The sequence below is a fragment of the Aristolochia californica genome, unplaced genomic scaffold (assembly GCF_029961685.1).
Source record: "Aristolochia californica isolate CCGP_79_NKW_82.1479 unplaced genomic scaffold, dmAriCali1.0.hap1 SCAF_3, whole genome shotgun sequence".
NCBI classification, from domain to species: domain Eukaryota; kingdom Viridiplantae; phylum Streptophyta; class Magnoliopsida; order Piperales; family Aristolochiaceae; genus Aristolochia; species Aristolochia californica.
Genome location: NW_027181992.1, coordinates 6244526 through 6263774, shown reverse-complemented (window position 1 = coordinate 6263774; position 19249 = coordinate 6244526). Strand labels below are relative to the sequence as shown.

The 19249-nt window shown below is 35.3% G+C and overlaps 1 protein-coding gene and 1 long non-coding RNA gene across 3 annotated transcripts in view; both read left to right on the top strand.

The window, feature by feature from the left end:
• The window catches only part of LOC137958739 (transportin-1-like), a 35074-nt gene extending 18484 nt beyond the window's left edge, over positions 1-16590 (top strand). The window contains exons 9-29 of one of the 2 annotated variants that reach the window (XM_068805839.1): positions 6997-7053; positions 7156-7185; positions 7577-7636; positions 7730-7843; positions 8068-8181; positions 8495-8593; positions 8668-8793; positions 8880-8954; positions 9038-9109; positions 9315-9425; positions 10875-10958; positions 11603-11710; positions 11809-11910; positions 13053-13115; positions 13204-13278; positions 13383-13454; positions 13559-13683; positions 14370-14421; positions 15431-15499; positions 15582-15641; positions 15949-16590. In XM_068805839.1, the coding sequence (XP_068661940.1) occupies positions 6997-7053; positions 7156-7185; positions 7577-7636; positions 7730-7843; positions 8068-8181; positions 8495-8593; positions 8668-8793; positions 8880-8954; positions 9038-9109; positions 9315-9425; positions 10875-10958; positions 11603-11710; positions 11809-11910; positions 13053-13115; positions 13204-13278; positions 13383-13454; positions 13559-13683; positions 14370-14421; positions 15431-15499; positions 15582-15641; positions 15949-16038 (1758 nt within the window). In that variant the 3' untranslated portion in view covers positions 16039-16590. Of the gene's footprint in view, positions 1-6996; positions 7054-7155; positions 7186-7576; positions 7637-7729; positions 7844-8067; positions 8182-8494; positions 8594-8667; positions 8794-8879; positions 8955-9037; positions 9110-9314; positions 9426-10874; positions 10959-11602; positions 11711-11808; positions 11911-13052; positions 13116-13185; positions 13279-13382; positions 13455-13558; positions 13684-14369; positions 14422-15430; positions 15500-15581; positions 15642-15948 lie in introns of both variants that reach the window. The other variant, XM_068805840.1, reaches the window with a different exon arrangement.
• Positions 16591-18400: 1810 nt separating this feature from the next.
• LOC137958865 (uncharacterized) lies at positions 18401-19217 on the top strand. The gene is made up of 3 exons (XR_011114017.1): positions 18401-18488; positions 18985-19044; positions 19138-19217. It is a non-coding gene; the product is annotated as an uncharacterized lncRNA (long non-coding RNA).
• The last annotated feature ends 32 nt before the right edge of the window (positions 19218-19249 follow it).

Genomic DNA, 19249 nt, shown 5'->3' with positions numbered 1-19249 from the left:
TTAATAAAATGCCCAGTAATAACCTTGTATTCAATCTTTTGATTTTGGGACTTCCAAAGATATGTGGTAAGGCTAATCTTGTTAATATCTTTTAATAAAGTTTTCAATATTTTTTTTCTTTGCCTCGTACACCTCTATTTATTTGTTAATGGTCTTACATGATATTTTTCATAATTCACATTTGCCATCTTCATAACAAAATTAAATCCCTCTTCTTCTACTATCGCGAATGGATGCTTATGCATAAAAATCCAATGAAAAATGAGCACTCTCATTCTAGCCTATTCATATTTGCCTCCAAAATCCATAAAATGAAGGTTAGATGGACTTTGATCAACATTAGACCCCATCGGTTGAAAGTTTATAGTTCTTTGTTTTCTCATTGCCACTTTTTTACTAGGACAATGTTTCAAATGTCAACTCATATGTGTGGTCACTCCACTACTAATAATACTCGAATTGGTTTTACAATGAACACATTGAGCCTTTTTTATACCATATATAAGTGAAACTTCTTGGAATTCCTACGACACACTAGAACGTTTATGTCTTTTTGAACTCTGGATAGAGTCACCTTCTTCCTCATTTAGGATACCTTCATCTAGGCTCACGTCAGTTACATTAGTAGTTCTAGGGAGATATGACTCTGGTGGAGTTGAGTCATTATCTATGGCCACACGAGAACTAATGTTAACTACTGATGTCAATTGATCAAGAGGTGTTAACATTCTTACTTTTACAAAAAAAAATTACAAATAAAAAACATAAAGAAAAAAAATCAATACAAACTGCAAAGATAAATCCAAAAAAAATAAAGATTAACAAATAAATATAGACACATAGATGAGAGAGGAGATAGAAAGAGTTTCTAATATGTAAATTATATAGGGAGAGTGAGACAAAGTGAGAATATGCGGTCAACATTTAATATGCAGTCTGAATTAAATTAGATTCAAAGAAGTGTTCTCTCTCCCATGAATTGAATTATTCTATTTTGCCTCGTTATGATTTTAAAAAAAGTTAAAATGGATAATAATGGGATTCAAAGGACTAGGGCATTCTTAAGGGGTTGGTCCGACCAAGAAAGAAAAGGGGATGCACCCTTTATAACCATGTCTCTCGGAGAAGTTTTTTCATGACTCTCTCCTTGAGGTATGGTTTGAGTCCTGGTTAAAACTCAGTTAGAAAAGAGAAATTCTTCATCGGGTGAGAGGAGGCAGCTAACTCACTCCAATGCCTTTCGAGAGGCGGTGGACGTGGGAGCGAGGAAGAATAGAGATCTCATTCTTTTTCTTTCTTTTTTCTCGCATCTTCCTCCTTTCTGGCATAGAAACCAGCTCTTCTTCGATGAGAAACATGCACCCTGGCAATGAGATAAACCGTTCTTGAAACTAGGATAGATCTGCTTTATATATGACATAAAGAATGGAATTTTCAAGATGTCATATGAACAAATATCGTCTCAAAAGAAGACTGGTGGCTTATTCCAGGTAGAAACATATGCAAGATTTCAATGACATCTTTCTCAAAAAGACAAAAAAGACTTAAAGAAATTTTGTAACAGATATTGGGTGTCGATGACGAAAGTGACAGAATAAAATTCAAAAAGACAAAAAAAGTCTTTGGTGTGGTTGGAATTTGTAGAAGTCTCTCTTATAGATGGTACAAAAAAGGTTCAATGTGTTCATCGTAAAACCAATTTGAGTATTATTAATAGTGGAATGACCACACATATGAGTCGATTTTTGAAACGTTGTCCTAGTAGAAAAGTAGCAATGAGAAAACAAAAACCATAAACTTTCAACCAGTGGAGTTTAATGTTGATCAAAATCCATTTGACCTTCCTTTTATGGATTTTAAAGGCAAATATGATCAAACTAGAATGAGAGTGCTCATTGTTCATTGAATTCTTATGCATGGGCATCCATTCATGATACTAGAAGAAGAGGGATTTAATTTTGTTATAAAGATGGCAAATGTGAATTATGAAAAAATATCCTGTAAGACCATTAAGGAGTAAATGGTGGTATACGATGCAAAGAAAAAAATATTGAAAACTTTATTAATAGAGATTAACAAAGATTAGTCTTACCACAAATATTTGGAAGTCCCAAAATCAAAAGACTGAATACATGATTATTACTGGGCATTTTATTGATAGTAATTGGAAGCTTCAAAAACGAGTCTTGAGTTTTGTGCATGTTTCTTCTCCTCTTTGTGGTGTTCACATAGCAGATGCTATTTACAAGTGTTTGAAACATTGGGAAATAAAAAATAAAGTATTTAATATCTTAGTTGATAATGCTGTATATAATGATGTTTGTCTGAGAGTTTTGAAAGGTGATTTTTCAAGTAATAGGAAATAGGTTTGTGGTGGAAAGTTATTTCATGTGCATTGTTGTGCTCATATTTTGAACTTATTAGTCCAAGATGATCTTGATGAAATTAAAGATATCATTGAGAAAGTGCATAGGAGTGTCAAATTCATAAATCTATTTGAGGCTAGACTTCGCACTTTTTTTTAAATTGTGCAACAACTACAACTAGGTGCAAAAAGGTTATACAACTCGTTGGAACTCTACTTATGATATATTGTCTTCTGCATTAAAATTCAAAAATGCATTTCCTAGATTTCAAGATAGAGAACTAACTTATGATTGTTTGCCAAGTCTTGATAAATGGGAAAAAAGTTGAAATGGTGTGTGAGATTCTAGAAGTTTTTAACGTAGTCACTAATATAATTTTTAGGAGTGACTACCCTACTTCTAATTTGTACCTTAGTGAGGTATTTCGGGTAAAAGAAGTTTTGAATTTTCATTATACAAATGAAAACGTTTTCATTTGGACACTGGTTAGTAGAATGAAAGAAAACATTTTCATTTGGACAATTGTTACTAGTGCACGACTTCCTACGCTCGAAAAATTACTTATCTCATGTTGTGTTGGTCATATCATTTGGGCTTTATGGAAAGAAAGAAATGACCGAAAATTTAACAGAAAATCTCTTTCGAGAAACATTCTGATTACTAGAATTGGGGGACAAGTTTCCTCGTGGATACTCATGTGGAAAGAATTTCAAAATTTAAAGGGCTCCAACATTCGTGGAAATTGGCGACTTGGAGCTGAAATGTCTTACCCATCCCGCCCCTTGGTTATAGAAACTTGGTCCCCACCTTCGATGGGACATTTCAAATTAAATTTTGGCGAAAACACTTTTGGCTGCCTTGGGCTTGCCGGATTTGGAGGGATCATCCATGGCGAAAATGGAAATCTTATTTTTTCCTATGTTGGGCCGATTGGAGTATCTGACTCAACTATTGCTGAGCTTTGTGGGTTGTATAATGGTTTAAAACTTTTCAAACAACGGCTGGTGGGCCCTCTTTGCATTGAAGTAGATTCAAAAGTCGTTATCAACTGGTGTGAGAAGTCCTCTAAACCTCCTTGGTGGCATTGGGATCTATTTGATGATATCTGTAATTTATTTTCTCAATTGCAATGTAATTGGAAATACATTCTTAGATCTGCTAATCATCTAGCAGATATTCAGGCTAAATTTGGCGTTTCCTTCCCACATCTTGTTGTGGAGAAAGGTCCGTTTTAGCCAGGTATTGTACTCTTTCCCTTATCTTCTTTGAAATATACACCTTTTTACTCAAAAAATTAAAAATGAAAGAAAATTTGAGAAGTATTAGGGTGAATGCAATTTGTTGATGGTTGTTGCTTCATTTTTTGATTCAAGGGTCAAATTAAGATTGATTGAAATATGTTTTCTAGAGATATATTCTGAGGAGGAAGCTCTAATGAATATAAACTTAGATTGACGGACCTTATGTGTGATTTATGATGAATATGTATCCATATATAATGTGGAGATTAGTAATGAAAGGATTGCTTCAATTAACTCTACGTGTGTTTCCACAAGTTGTTGGTCACATTCTTTATCAAGTTCAGGTTGGTCAAAGTTTTTTTTGAAGGAAAGGTGTGAATATATTGCAAAAAAGGGAGAATCCATACCTAGCTAAAGTGGCCTTCCTCCACAACAAGCTGTTGGAGGGAAACACCCTGTTTAGCTTGAATGTCAGCTAAATAATTAGTAGATCTTGGAATGTGATTCCTCTTACAGTGTATTTGGGAAATTAAAATACATATATCTTCACATAACTCCCAATGCCGCCAAGGAGGTTTTGAAGGCTTCGTACACCAATTGATAATTACTTTTGAATCTCCTTGAACATAGAGAATGCCCTCCATCTTTTGCTTGAAGAGTTTTAGCCCATTTTATAGGCCGTCCGCACTTTTTGAATCTTAGGTTGGTCAAAGTTAATGACTTATTGAAACAAGTGGAAGTAGTCAATTCACCAAAGTCTTAATTGGAAAATTATCATGGTGTGTATATATGTGAGGAAAATTCATAATATGATTTTGATGTTTTAGAATGGCGGAAATTGAATAATTTGAAATTTTGGGTATTATTTAAGATGACAATAGACATCCTTGTAATTCCCATATCTACAGTAGCTTTAGAGTCTACATTTAGTACTGGTGGTAGAGTAATAGACCTATATTGTTATTCCTTGGCACTAAATACAGTTCAAGCTTTGATTTGTGGCGGTGATTGGGTTTTGGCTCTTCACGATGTCAAGAAAAATCAAAAGCTGATATATTGTTGAATAATTATTTATTATGATATTTTTGAGTAATTTTTTTGGTTTTATTTATTACATTTTTGTTTAATGTTTACAGCCTAAGAAGAAGATTGTGGAGATAATGCTATCAGTTACTTGATTTTTCATCTTGATAATTTTAATATTTTTCACTACATTAAGTAATTAGTAGTAGAAGGTATTTTTTTTATCAAACAATAATAAGTTTTATTTTATTTTTGCTTTTTTCATAGGTTGAGATTTTGCTCATGTGAACGGGGACTTAGTATATTGTTTTCTAGCACGAAGAGAAAGAACTAAGAGTTTATAAATTTATATTGGAGCTATATTTTTTATTTGGGTGATTATAAATTAATATTGATATTTCATTTAAATTTTGTTTTTGATTATTGAATAAATTTTTTGCATAATATTATCTTGTGTTTATGAACAATTTTATGCAGAGTGTATAGACAATTTTATGTAGAGGTTATGTCCAGTTTTAAGTAAATTTTTTGCATAAATTTATATACAGATTATTTATTATGTTTTTTATTCAAAATTTTAAATGTAGATTAGAGCTCGAGCGAGAGCTCGAACTTGGTTAAAATTATTGGGCTTTGCTTGAGCTCGAATTCAAAACATTTACATCAAACCTAGTTTGATGATATGCACATTCGAGTTTGGCTCGACTCGATGCCACCCCTAGAAACATATACAGGATTTCAATACAATCAATCACAGAACAGAAGCCAACACGAGAGAGAAAAGGGTGGGGCAGATTAGCTTACCTCAAGTCTGTGTCATCACTTCCTTTGGCGACGCCCAAAATCATTTACAAAAATCGATTGTGCGACCAGGATTGAAGAGATTGAGGAAGAACATCATAGAAATAGAGGATGAAATCGAATAAATAACCTGCACTTTCCTAAAGAAACAAATTTTAGTCCAATTCTTTCTTTGTTTAAACTTGGTAAAGATCGGAGAAACTCGGCCGAACAAACTTCTCATCGCGAATAGGTGAGGCGAACATCCAAAGTCCCGATTTTCCCGAGCCCTGAATCCCCGAAGGTTACCGAACTCCGAAGCCTGGTTAAGTAATTGGCCGGCTCACGAGCTTATGAATTGAACTAGTGATTGCTTGAGCCTGATTCTGATCTCGAATTCTATTCGAGATTGAGATAACTCAAACCGAACCGGGCCAGAATTGAGCCAAGCTCAAGCTACTCGGGAACCGGCTCAGTTCGATACCACCCCTATATATGACTTATATCTAATTTGATGATAGCTTGGTGGGTCAACCTGAATTTCATCTTTTCCTGTTTGGAAAAACCATGCCAACATATTATGTAAACAAACAAACTTGGTCTTGTCTTCATCTTTGAAGATTTCTCTTCCCTGTACTATTATTAAGAAAGATAACCAACATGTTTTGAGATGGATATAATGTAGGTTTAGGCCAGATTATGTTACTTTGAGGTCTCTTGTGTGAAAGTCAATCAGAGTGACGTGTCAGTTAACATGTAGACCAGAAGAAGAAGAGAGAGTAATTGGATTCAGAAGAGAAACTGTTGTCCTTGTAGTGATGGTGGCAAATGCAGAAGAACTCCATGTGCTGTCAGTGATTTCTTAGATTTTTATTTTGCAACATTTTTATCAAATCTCGTTACCCAACAATTGAAATAGATTGAAAGGTGAACTAAAGTACATGAAATTTTTTCACCTTTTTGGCTTGGAAAATTTTATTATTGTTTAAGAAAAAAGCCAGCTATATGGCATCATGACAGTGAAACTGGGAATATCGAAATATCTTATGCTTATGAACGTCCCTTGTAGCCATTGAACCAAAAGCTATTCCACCTGTCAATAAGTTTTTGTTATAGTTTGTAGGAAAGGAATCATGCTTAGAGGTGTTTTGGCATAATTACTCAACTTCCCAACTTTTTTGCATTCACTGAAATTTACTCAATTTTCTGCTTTCAAAATGTTTACATTTTTTTTTTTTTTGGAGGAGATACCCTAAAATGATGTTTGCAACAATTTCTATTCGCTTAAGTGTGTATATTAAATAATAAAGATTTGACTGTGTTTCATGATTTTGTGTATCTTTCAAGGTCAGGGGTCTCCTAATATGAGATTCTTCAGTGGAACATGTTTCTTAATAAATTATTGGTCTATTCTCAGAGTTTTCCTTTAATACTTGTAATATTGATGCGGAGTCAATGTTCAATAAACGTGCTCCATTTACTGGTCTAAGCCACCTGAATCAGCACATCGTATCTGATTCAATGCACCATGTTTTCCCACTATGTTCTATGGGTACCAGTATTATCTGCCATTTTCACTTTTGTAGGTTCTGTTGTCCAACATGGTTTATGGTGACGATGATGAGTCTCTTGTTGATGCTGAGGTAGACTTCTTCTAATATTTTGTGACTAATTACGGATGGTCTTTAGAATGCTTTCAAAAACTCCAAGGCATAATCACCTCACATTTCAGCACATGCCTGCAGGAAGATGAATCTTTTCCAGATCGGGATCAGGTTTCACTCTCTTGCTTTTCTTCTTTTATTTTTATTTTTATTTTTGTTTGTATGGTTCCAGTTCACTCAGTTTCTTCAATAATTGTTGACCCTCTTGGGCATTCATCTGGATAGATTGTTCCTTCTTGGGAAGCCCAAGAACTTTATCCAAGTAAAATTTCTTGTTTAGGTAATTTTTTTGAAATGATTGTTTAGGTAATTAATACTCCATAATCATATATATGTATTCATTTTGGTAGAAAAAGTCAGGGAAAATGTTGCTATCACCTTCAACTTTGTTTTAGATGAACAAGGAGGTATCTGAAGTCATGTTTTAGGGAAATTGAAGGGCTCTCTCTAAGCATATGCTCAACTTGGAGCTTCTTCTGAGGTTTTACCGATTCTGCTACAGGATATTAAACCTAGGTTTCATGCGTCTCGGTTTCATGGAACTGATAATACCGAAGAAGATGTGAGCTCACTTGTCTACAGTTGATATAACTTTTAGTTTCTTTTGCACATTATAATAGTTTTTGTCAATTTTAATTGTTCGTTAATTGTTCAGGATGATGATATTATCAATGTATGGAATTTAAGGAAATGTAGTGCAGCTGCCCTGGATCTCCTGTCAAATGTATTTGGAGATGAGATTCTTCCAAATTTAGTGCCTTTACTTCAGGTAAATATTTAATTACTTTAGGTTTATTACAAGTTTCTGTTTCTGAAGGCTCTTGATGTATTGGTTTGATTTGTCAAGTTAACTTCTTGTCTGGTAGATGTGGAGTATTGATCGTATAAATTTTCAGAATTTTTTTTCTCCATGTTACATGTGATACTCAAATCTTGTTGTGTTTTATTGATTTTTCTCCAAATTAAAAGTTATGTGTGTTTTGATTTGTACAGAGCCAGTTGGCTAAATCCGGAGATGATGCTTGGAAGGAGAGGGAAGCAGCTGTTTTAGCATTTGGGGCAGTGGGAGAAGGTTGTATAAAGGGCCTGTACCCTCATTTGCCTGTGGTAATGTCTTGCAACTGGATTCCTAAACCTGTTTTCTCCTCTTCCTAGTATTGGAAATTATGGTTGAACATATAGTAAAAGACTAAAGAATAGAATTGTACATGGTGGTTTTTAATATGGTGCTGGATATATATATAATCATAAACTAAAAAGTTACTCCTGCTTCTTTTTGCTAGTTAGCTTAAGCTGCTAATGTGTGATTTCTTTGTCGTAGTAAGATCATTATTTTTCTCTTCTTCTTTGTAGCTTTGTTGTATCATCACTTTTCCTTGCAAATTGTTTGATGGGCAAGAGTACTGTTGTGTATATACAGATTGTTGCATTTCTTATTCCTCTTTTGGACGATAAGTTCCCTCTCATACGGAGCATCACTTGTTGGACAATTTCACGCTACAGCAAGTTTGTAGTTGAGGTGTAACTCTAATCTTTATCCTACAGATTATGTACATTGGATTTCTGTTATGATACTGTTAATCTCTCGTGTAGGCCATTGATGATCCTAAAGGTCATGAGCAATTTGATAAAATTCTTATGGGACTCCTTCGTAGAATACTTGACACAAACAAGCGAGTCCAGGAAGCTGCATGTTCTGCATTTGCTACACTTGAAGAGGTTCTTTTGTCTAATTCACTAATGACTTGATTGTTATTTCCTTAGCTTTACCTCTTGGAGCATTCATTCTTTTGTTTTCATTACAGGAGGCTGCAGAAGAATTGGCTCCAAGGCTAGAAATTATTTTGCAACATCTCTTGTGTGCCTTTGGGAGATACCAGGTCTTTTTTGTCAACTTAGTTTTTGGCTGTGTCATTTCTCAGCCATTTCTTGTATTCATCTTTGGCACATTTTTTGCTCTCAGAAGAGGAATCTCCGCATTGTGTATGATGCTATTGGTACTCTGGCAGATGCAGTTGGTGGAGAGCTTAATGAGGTACCTTACCTTCTCCATTGCATGTTATTTCGGAAAATTTGTTTCTTTTTCGTTTTGGTCACATGATGGGAGTGCAGTGTGGCAGTAATATTCGTTAGCATCTTTTTTTTGTTCCTTTCTTATAAGATCAACATTTGTTTTTTTGAAATTTCATGTAATTTAGCATCGAGCTCTGGATACTTATACCCATTCTGATAATTTGCAGCCCAAATATCTTGACATCTTGATGCCTCCTCTCATTGCAAAGTGGCAACAACTCTCAAATTCTGACAAGGATCTCTTTTCATTGCTTGAGTGCTTTACATCTATAGCACAGGTATATCCGAGATTCTCTCAAATTCGGACAAGGATCTCTTTTCATTGCTTGAGTGCTTTACATCTATAGCACAGGTATATCCGAGATTAATTTGTTGTTTACCTTTCATAAAGTAATAAATTCAGGGATTTTTTAAAGTTACTTTATTACAGTCTTATCCGAGTTTGATCATACTCGTGACCCATCTGGTATCCTGTCCCTTCTGTGAGTCTGAAAGTAAAAAAAAAAAAAAAAAAAAACCGGTGTGGGGGTAAAACCATTTGAATTGGACAGTTTGAGTGATTCAACTACACAGAGCCACATGAACTGATCTGATGGCATGCCTTTCTCCTAACCTCTTTCCTACTCTAACCCTGAAACAGAGCAGTGGGAAGTGGGGCCATCCCTTCCCTTCGCATTTTCCTCCACTACATGCACGTTGAGGTCCCTCCTCTTTATTTTTGTTTTTGATTTCTTAATTTTTTTTCTTATTTTCTTGTATCTAATGTCGTTGCTGGTTGCACTTCTGGTTCAAACACCATTTTTGTTTTTTTTCGGTTGATCCAGTTGAATCTGACCTGGCCACACCTGGGTCAATGGCTTGGCTGGGTCTGATAGCACTGCTTTCATATGATTGTTTTTTCTTTCGATCAAAACCTCTCACCATTTCCTATTGTATTTTTGTGCTGTTGATTATTTTTATTGTCTTTATTCTTTTTGAGAAAGTTGATGTTTTATTGCAGCGAGCACACAACAAAATTTCTATTGTCTTCTTCAATGAATGCATGGTTATGCTGGAATTTATTATGTGTTAGGAGTACAAAATAATCATGAAGAAAGAGAGGGAAAGGAAGCAGTCTTCCTCCATGATTTTATCAGAGATTAAGAAGTTGGTCGCATGATTAAAAGTTCTTTATGTCTTTTCTTCATGTAACCTTTTCTTAGATAAGGAGAATGCTGAGATGTATGATAGTTTTTTGTTTATACACCATTAGTTTATCCAACTTGTTGGCTCATTCTCTTGCTCGTGAGGGGCTGCTCGGTAAAATGACCCTTTTGGTGTTGTTGTGGTTTGGTTCTACTTTTCTTTCTCAAGCCTCCATACTTCCCCTCTTCTTGCCTTTGTCCTCCTGTGAAGGTTTGACATTACTTTTATCTCTGTTCTTCTTTTTGATAAAATTCATTTGGCTTTAGACAAAGGGCTTTAGAGCAGTGTGGGCTTTCCCTTGAACCTGTCACAATCTTCCATATCTAATGGTCACCACAAATGGATAATGTGGTGTCATGAGTTCTTCAAGACTCCATTGCGCTGCAGTGGTGAAAATTCTTTATGCCTCTTGATCAGCTTTCTCATATAAACTGATTGTTTCTTTTACCACTAATGCTCATAGAGCACCAAAATATTTGATCTTTTAAATATTTATGATGATGTAAGTGCTCGGTTTAGTAATTAAAATTGTGTTGTTTCAGGCCTTAGGTCCTGGATTTGCTCAGTTTGCTGAACCTGTTTTCCTGAGGTGCATCAATCTTATCCGTACCCAGCTGTTGGCAAAGGTGCTTGAGACTGTCTATGCATGGGATGCTACTCGTTGACTCAATCCTTATTACCCTAGTATCATGATGAAAAGCGCTACTTGTTCTTCAATTCAAAAACATGTCGCAGGCCGACCATTTCAAAATCCTCTTATAACTTTGCATTTGTAAACTTGTCAATCAACTAAAACCCATTATCATTTTAAGGTCGTATTGAATTTATTGCACCATGGTTAATATCAAAATGACAAGCCCTATGGGTTTGACACAGTGAGGTTGATTCAAGTCCCACAAAGCCTGCTTCCTGATTTTGCTTTTTGTTTTTTTTAAGTGTAACAAGTATATTAGTTGGTTCAGGTTTTTGCTTCCAAGGCTTAAACCCATCCCAACACTGTTTTAATTGTTATTTAATTTTTTATTGTTACCATCACAACACATGAATTTTTCAAATGAAAGAATGGGTAGGTTATTCTGGTTCGGGTTGTGAGCACAATGAGCTATTTGCATTCAGATTTTTTATTTTTGCGATGCTTATGGATTAACATATTATGTAACTATGAACAGAAAGAGATAATTATTCAAAATAAGTCTCTTTTCTGATACTTTTTTTTATTGGTCTTTTTCTGATTATATTGTTCACGTGGTAACCGTTTCTCTCTATGCAGGTGGATCCTATTTCTGCTGGAGTTCAGTATGATAAAGAATTCATTGTCTGCAGTTTGGATCTGCTCTCTGGACTTGCAGAAGGTCTTGGTAGTGGGATAGAGAGACTGGTACTTTTCTCATATGCTGTGGTTCATGGTATTACTTTACGCAAATTTAAATACTTATGCTGCTAACCCTGATCTGGTTATTAATCTTGTTATGATAGGTTGCACCAAGTGATCTGAGGGACCTGCTCTTGCAATGCTGTCTGGATGATGCTGCTGACATACGGCAAAGTGCACTTGCTCTGCTTGGGGACCTTGCTAGGGTGAGTTGGAAATTTGTCACATATTAGATGAAAATGGAATTCAACATTGGTGAGCCCTTTTCATTCATTTTGGGATGAAGATTATCATGCTTGATTGGATCCTTGTATTTGGATTATTTGTGAATGGGTAATCCAACTCTACATCAGTCTTGACTCAAATGAATTGTGTGAAATTGCCCCGATTTGTTTCACTCTGTGAAGAAGGCAGGAGAAGAAATGGAATTGTTGAAACGGTGTCAGAATAAGAGAATGCTGTCGGTGTCAGAATAAGAGAATGATGTCTTGGGGTTCTTTTCAGATGTTTATAACCAGCAGAGGTGAACATGTGCTGGAAGAGTGTTGTACTTCTACATTATTTGTTTTGGGTCTTTAGTGTAATACATTGGACCCACATTTTTATTTTTAGCGTCTAGGATCCATTTTTCAAGGGGTTATACTTGCCAGTTGGGACGTTTTTAGCATGATGTCTTGGATTCATGACTCACCAGGGAATAGGAAGTAGTTTGAGTCTATGTAATCAACAGTCAAAAAAATTTATCCCAGAAAGGTGAGAATTTCATTGAAGTGCTTTGGATGGGTGAGAACCCGCTAAAAGAAGGCATATACAAAGAGCAGTTTTGACATAATGCAACCTAATACAACTAATATATAGATAATTTAAAATATAACGGAACATGTTTCTAGGTAGTAGGTTTTCTTAACTTTGAATGGAACATCTGTTGATTGGGTATTTAGCTCAATGGTTGCTTGAGTGATTTTGAAGCCTGTGGTATTAGGTTCGAGTCTCGTTAAGGTGAAGGTTTTTTAAGGGGTTTCATCTTAAAAAAAGGAGAAAGTATTATGGATTGCTTTGTATTTTGTTTGGCTTTTAAGAGGCGATATGTTAATGTCAATTGCCACATTTGTAGTTGATTCTACTTATTTTTTTGTTACAATACGAAAAAGATAATATTGAGAAGAAAATTACATTACTGATGAGATTCAACTTTTTAATCATTTTTTGTGAATGTTTTTTCTGATTCTTATTGGTTTTTTTAAGAATTATTTTTGAATGTAAATTTTTAAGAACTTTTATTTCTTATTGGATAAATGATCCTTTTTGTATGGGTATAAGGTGTGTCTCTCTGATGATTTCCATTCAGGTTTGTCCTGTACACTTGCATTCACGACTGCCTGAATTTCTAAATATTGCAGCCAAACAACTGGTAAGCAAATCTGATTCAAGCATTCAAAACCTCTTAACTGTATTGGTGGTTGCCTTGTTGGTCATGCCAGTGGCATTCCTCTGCGCAGCATTCTACGGAGATAAAAGAAGCTGTCTCTGTGGCAAATAATGCTTGTTGGGCAATTGGGGAATTGGCAGTTAAGGTCAGTACTTGTGTTTTTTCTCTTAGTCTTTCTTATTATGGAGTTGATCTCTTGTGCTGTTTGGTTGACTCTTTTTATTTTATTTTTTTAACTTTTGCATTCAGGTTCACCAAGATGTTTCTCCTATTGTGTTAACAGTTATCTCATGCCTTGTTCCGATCCTTCAAAGTGCAGAGGTGAGTTGTCTTTTCTATTTCCGTTTTCCCCCTTCTATTTACAGTGTGATTGTTTCAGATTTTTCATTAAAAAGTCCAAAGTTTTGTTTACTGATGTTGGCCAGAGTCTGCACAAGTCACTTATAGAGAACAGCGCCATCACGATTGGGAGGCTTGGCTGGGTTTGTCCAGAACTTGTATCACCACATATGGATCATTTCATGCAGTCTTGGTGTTCTGCTTTATGCATGTAAGATAAAGTTGTTCCCATTGCCAGTTGAATGTTTATAAATATTTTGTTTTCATAAGTAATTGCTTGTTATTAAAAAAGACTACCTTTGAGGAGATGTTTGGCTGCTGTATGTTTATCCCAAATAAACTTGATTCCGGGGTTTGTAGATGTTATCATTGGATAACTATGGACCTTTGGCTCAATGGCCTCAGGTCTTGGGTTCAATATGCACCAGGTTAATGGTGTGTAGCATGTGTTAATCATTGTTTTTTCAAAAGATGATTAGTTAACGTTCAAAAAAGAGAGTTCTTCGGTTGGTATGAGTTACTTGGTGGTAAGAGTCTTAGGTTGTTGGATGAAAGGTTGTTGAACCTACAATCCCCCCTTCAACCTTGAATAGAATGTTCTTTTATTTTCCTTATCTGCTCGTCACTTTATTTTGGGATTGCTAAAAGAAGTTATTTTTTGAAGTCATTCGATCCCATTTGAGATTTGTTTAATGGTAGGGATAGTAGAGTTGTTTTGATTGGATAATTGCTTGACTTGTTCTGTGATTGATTTGCTTCTTGATGCAGTTTAACGTAAATACTTTCTAGTTATAAAAAATATAAATAGTTTCTAGTTCTGATTTGTTTGCTGCATTTTAGATTTCTTTTGAAAGGTCCTACTCCGTACATTCTTTGATTTCTTAATCTTTCGTGTAGGATTCGTGATGATATTGAAAAGGAAGATGCATTCCATGGTCTCTGTGCAATGGTATGTATTTTTGTGTAATCTACCAGTATACATCTATAAATAGCTATTGATATTGAAAGATAAAAAAAATGTGTTGGTATCTCTATTCAATCTCTAGATATTAAATCAGCAAGCTTCTGATTACATGCATCTCTGTTTCCTTCTCATATAAACATGAGATAGGCTAAGGTGCGCATTGTTCAAGTTTTAAATTCTATATTTGTTTTTAGAGTTAACATGAAAATGATGAAAACAATATCTGCTTGAAAATAAGAGAACATGAGGCACTTATTTCTCTACTCAAATTTGCATCTGCCCTTTAAAATTTTTATGTCAAAATTTCCTTTGATGGTAATCATTTGAATATCCAAGTCGTAAGTATATTTGGATCTTGCTTTCATAAAAAAAAACATGATCTTGTTTTTCTGTCAATCTGATCTCATCACTTATGGGAGCCATTGGATTAACCCTTGTCAATATACTAGTATTTGGACAACTAAGATAGATCTGGGACTTGTGCGCCCTGTAGTTGCCCCATGTCCTAGAATTCTGGAATGATTTAAGCCCAGGATGAGAACCTTCCCTTTTTTTTTATTTTATATGAAGGATGAGAACCTTCCGTTGGTGGGTCCTGATTGCACATGTTTAGAACTGCATGTCTACTCTGGATTATTCAGCTGTATCATCAGTGGTCAATCAAGAGGTTTACTATTATATGCTTGTTAGACCAGGAAAACAATTTTGTGACATAAAGTGAAGTGAGTGAATGACTGCAAGCTTGTGATAAAACAATGCTGCTGATGATTGTGAGTACAAGTACACCATTATGCTCTAATCTGTTTAAAGTTGTAATGAGAAAAATGTTTTACCTCTCCTTGACAAAAATATTTTTTATGAAGGTGATAATGTTTTTTTCTTACACATGAGTGTCTTCATGTTATTTGTAAAATGAATCTGAATATTTGGGTCTCATTTTGAGCTATTTGTCTAGTTTTGGTTTGTGAAATTGAAACTCTTGTGAATTTTGCAGGTTCGAGTGAATCCACAAGGTGCACTGAGCTCACTTGTTTACATGTGCAGAGCAATAGCTAGTTGGCATGTGAGAGCAATTCTTAGGCCTTAGGCTGTCTACTCCGAATTGCTTATAGTTCTTCACTTACTGATTTTTTATGAATTATCAGGAAATAAGGAGTGAGGATCTGTACAATGAAGTATGCCAGGTTTTAAATGGTTATAAGCAGGTATTGACGAATCTCAGCTTGTGAAAATTGAGTTGCATCTAGGGAGTTCCTTCTTGATCCACTATATCAAATCTAGATAAAGTAGGTATGATGGGGTTTGGTGCAGCTGAATGGTCTACCAAAAGGTTGGGATCCTGATAAGGATTGTGACCAATGCTCCACCTGGACCTTATAGGTTTCCAGTGTCATGTCAAATTTTTTATAACATCTGTCCTGTTAAGTAACTTTTTTTTCTTTGACACGATAAAATAGTACAAGCATTGATATGGTGGAGTGCAATAGATGACAGTGTTGATTTTCAAAACAGATGCTTCAGAATGGAGCTTGGGAGCAATGCATGTCAGCATTGGAGCCACTAGTGAAGGAGAAATTGTTATCAAAATATCAAGTCATCTAGTTAGTTGCCCTTGTAGGGGTGCTTATAAAGGTGCTACCAAGTTGTTTATATTTGCATCTTGCGGCTCTGATGACGGTGGGTGTTTGGTTTGAAGCATGCGGAAATGAAACTATGCAATACCCGTAAACTCCTTTGGAGCATAGCGTGGAAGTTCTTTCTCTGTGAACTTGAAGCAACATATGTCCACCGTTTCTGCAAAAGATTGTGCAGGGTTACATTTTTTCAGGTTCATTGGGTTGGTCCAGTCCAATGTCGTGTTTGTTTGTATTATTCACAAGTAATTTTATTTGAGGAGGGGGGGGGGGGGGATCTTTTTTCTTTTCGATAGTGATTCAGTTTTTTCTTTTATTTGTATCAGTGGATGACCCTTTTTTTTTTTCTTCTCAATTTTCACTGATTTTGTTGGGGCTATTGCGGTTTCTTTTTTAGGTTTTTGAGGGGAGGGGGGAGGGTGAGGAAACAGAGGTTGATTCGATTTTGAAGATTCATTATTAGCAGCACACTAAAAAAAAAATGACAAGTGAGGGTGCTTTTCCTAGTATTTTTGGTCAATTATGAATTAATGTTTGTTTATGTTTTACCTGGCAGCTGAGTCAGTGTTGTAGGTATATAGAAATGAGAGTAGTCTGATTATGTGTTAGTTTATTTTTTCACTTTTATGTATATTACTGATTCTATTCCGCACGGATAAATTTAAAAAAAGTTCAACTACTGTTATAAGTTGCATAATTTTGTCTTTGTTTCTATCAGTTTTGTTTTTAAGTGGTCTTCAAGCCGTTGCATAAGTTTATTCGGAATGAGTTTCTTTCTGGATGAAGTGCAGGTTTATATAGTTCCCTAAACCATCTATTGAAAAAAAGATCAATGGCTTGTAGAAATCAGGCAGACGATGGTGATCGTCGTTTCAGTATGTTATTTATGTTATGTCCTCAACTACAGATGGTCTCTAAGGAATGTTTCGTACTGTTAACTATACTGAAGGATAGTTTGGTTATTTCATAATATTCTAATTATATTTAGCAGAGTGTCTTCAGTTTCAGGAAGCTTAGTAGTAGTACCTACGGTACAATTTCTATCAGTTTCAGATGCAGGGTGTATATGTTAAGAGGGGTAGAAGAGTTTTTTCTTCTACAACTCACTTAATATAAGATGGGTCACAGGGGCTTAGTGTCTCATCTTAATATAGATCTTTCATCCCGTCTGCTAGTGTGGCACGTCCTTTATGACCTTGTACGATCGCTTTGGTCCTGGCAGGTGAATGGTGGCAAGGATTGCCAAACATGTTAATTTATGAAAGTGATTTATATTTTTTTATATTTACGTAAATTAATAATTTAATTTTAATTTTTAATTATTGTATTAATTTAGACGAAACTTATATCTATTTTATTTTATCTTAATGATTTTTAAATTATATTAAACTATTAATTTAAGAGCTATAACTAAGATATTGTAAAAGTTAGAATTTGATTAGGTATCTAGATATTATAAAAGTAATTATTTTTGTTTAGGTATGTTATTTTATATTAAATTAAAATAATATTTATTTTAAAATTTGAAATTATTTAGCTTATTTTGTTAATTAAAAAATTAAATAAAAATATCTTAATAAATTTAAATCTATCAAAGTATTTTAAGAATAACTCATTCTCTATTTTCTACTATATTTTCCATTATACATGCTTACATAAAAAAGTATTTCTATTGAGTGTATTTTTAAGTAATTCACTTTCACTTTTCATATTCATTATAAAAGTGTACTAACCGTATATTATCTTTCCTGTGATCAATGTGGTTCACTTGAATTCAGTTTACAATTCTAGGACGACATTGAGAGGTTCTCTTGACCTAATCTTGAGTGTGTATCATGTGATTCATATGTGTACATGAGCCCATCCAACCTACATTCACTAACCAGGTCGTGGATTATGAGGTCCAAAAGTTTCCATGCAATGGGCTTCCACTGGGCCTCAGAGGATTCCATTTTAGCCCCTTTGATCTTGGACCTTACGTGACCTTTTGTGATCAATGACCACGGCTGAAAGGCTCGGATGCGCACTCTTGACGTTCATAGAGATGGTATACAAAAACATAAATAGCCTTGCATGAGATTACGGAGAGACGCGTTTTCTTTAGCCAATTGGACCCACATGGGTGGGCTCCAATGAGAATATTGGCTGGTGGCCGCGTGGGGTCCGGCGTGAACTTATTTAAGGTCTCACATCCGATCTTAATGGAGGACACGTGTGAACGGCCAATGGCTCTTCGCTTTGAATTGTTTTGATCCTTCTCATAAATACAAAAACCTTCCCGCTCTCAGACAGGCAACCTTGTGGGTTCTTTTGCGTTTTCTTCCGCAGACGTGAAGTCGATGAAAGGAAAGATCGCTTACAAGTACAACTATCAGAGATGGCGTCCACCGACGGTCTTACTGACGTCAACAACAAGAGGTTATAGATGTTTTTCTTCTTTTATTTTTGTTCATCTTGAGTCATTCGCTTCCTCCCATCCTTTTTTCGAATTCATTTTAGGTTTGCAAATGACTTCGACTGGGATTTTATCTTTTTTTTTTTTTTTTTTTTTTGTTATTCTCGACAAAATTTCGAAGAACTACAACATATTAGACATTTCAAGCAACCTAAGAATTCGTTGTTTAAGTTGAATTACGTTTTATTGAAACGGGAGCCCTGGTAAACAAGTTCCGCACGAAGGAGTCTTCGTAAACAATCTTTCCCTCATAGAGGGTCGGATCTGGGGGTTCTTTCAAGGCCCTAAGTTTTGCAAGAGAGGTTTGAGAAAAGCGGAAACGGGAAGCATTTTTTCTGCACGAAACTCTCATCAAGCGGCCATTTGCCTTTTTGTTTTTTCTTTTTTTCGCCAAGAATTAATTTCCCTCAAAGAAAGGAAAACTAATTTTCTGTATTTGTTGGATTTTGCAATTTACAGGAACAATGATGCTGAGGCCGGGACTCAATATAGGAAAAGTGTGCCGATGCAGAATGAAGGGTAATGGATATTTAAATACTTGTTATGGTCCTCGGGTTAAGTACCTATGCCTTCCGCTCCTAACAGGCTAATCTTTTGGATAATATTGGCTAGATGTTTAACATTTGGTACTAGAGCAGGCGTACGTCCCGACTTCGAGTCCCCGCATGCGCAGGTGGACCGCACGCCCTTGGCGGGGCGCCGTAAGGGAGTATGGGCTCCTGAC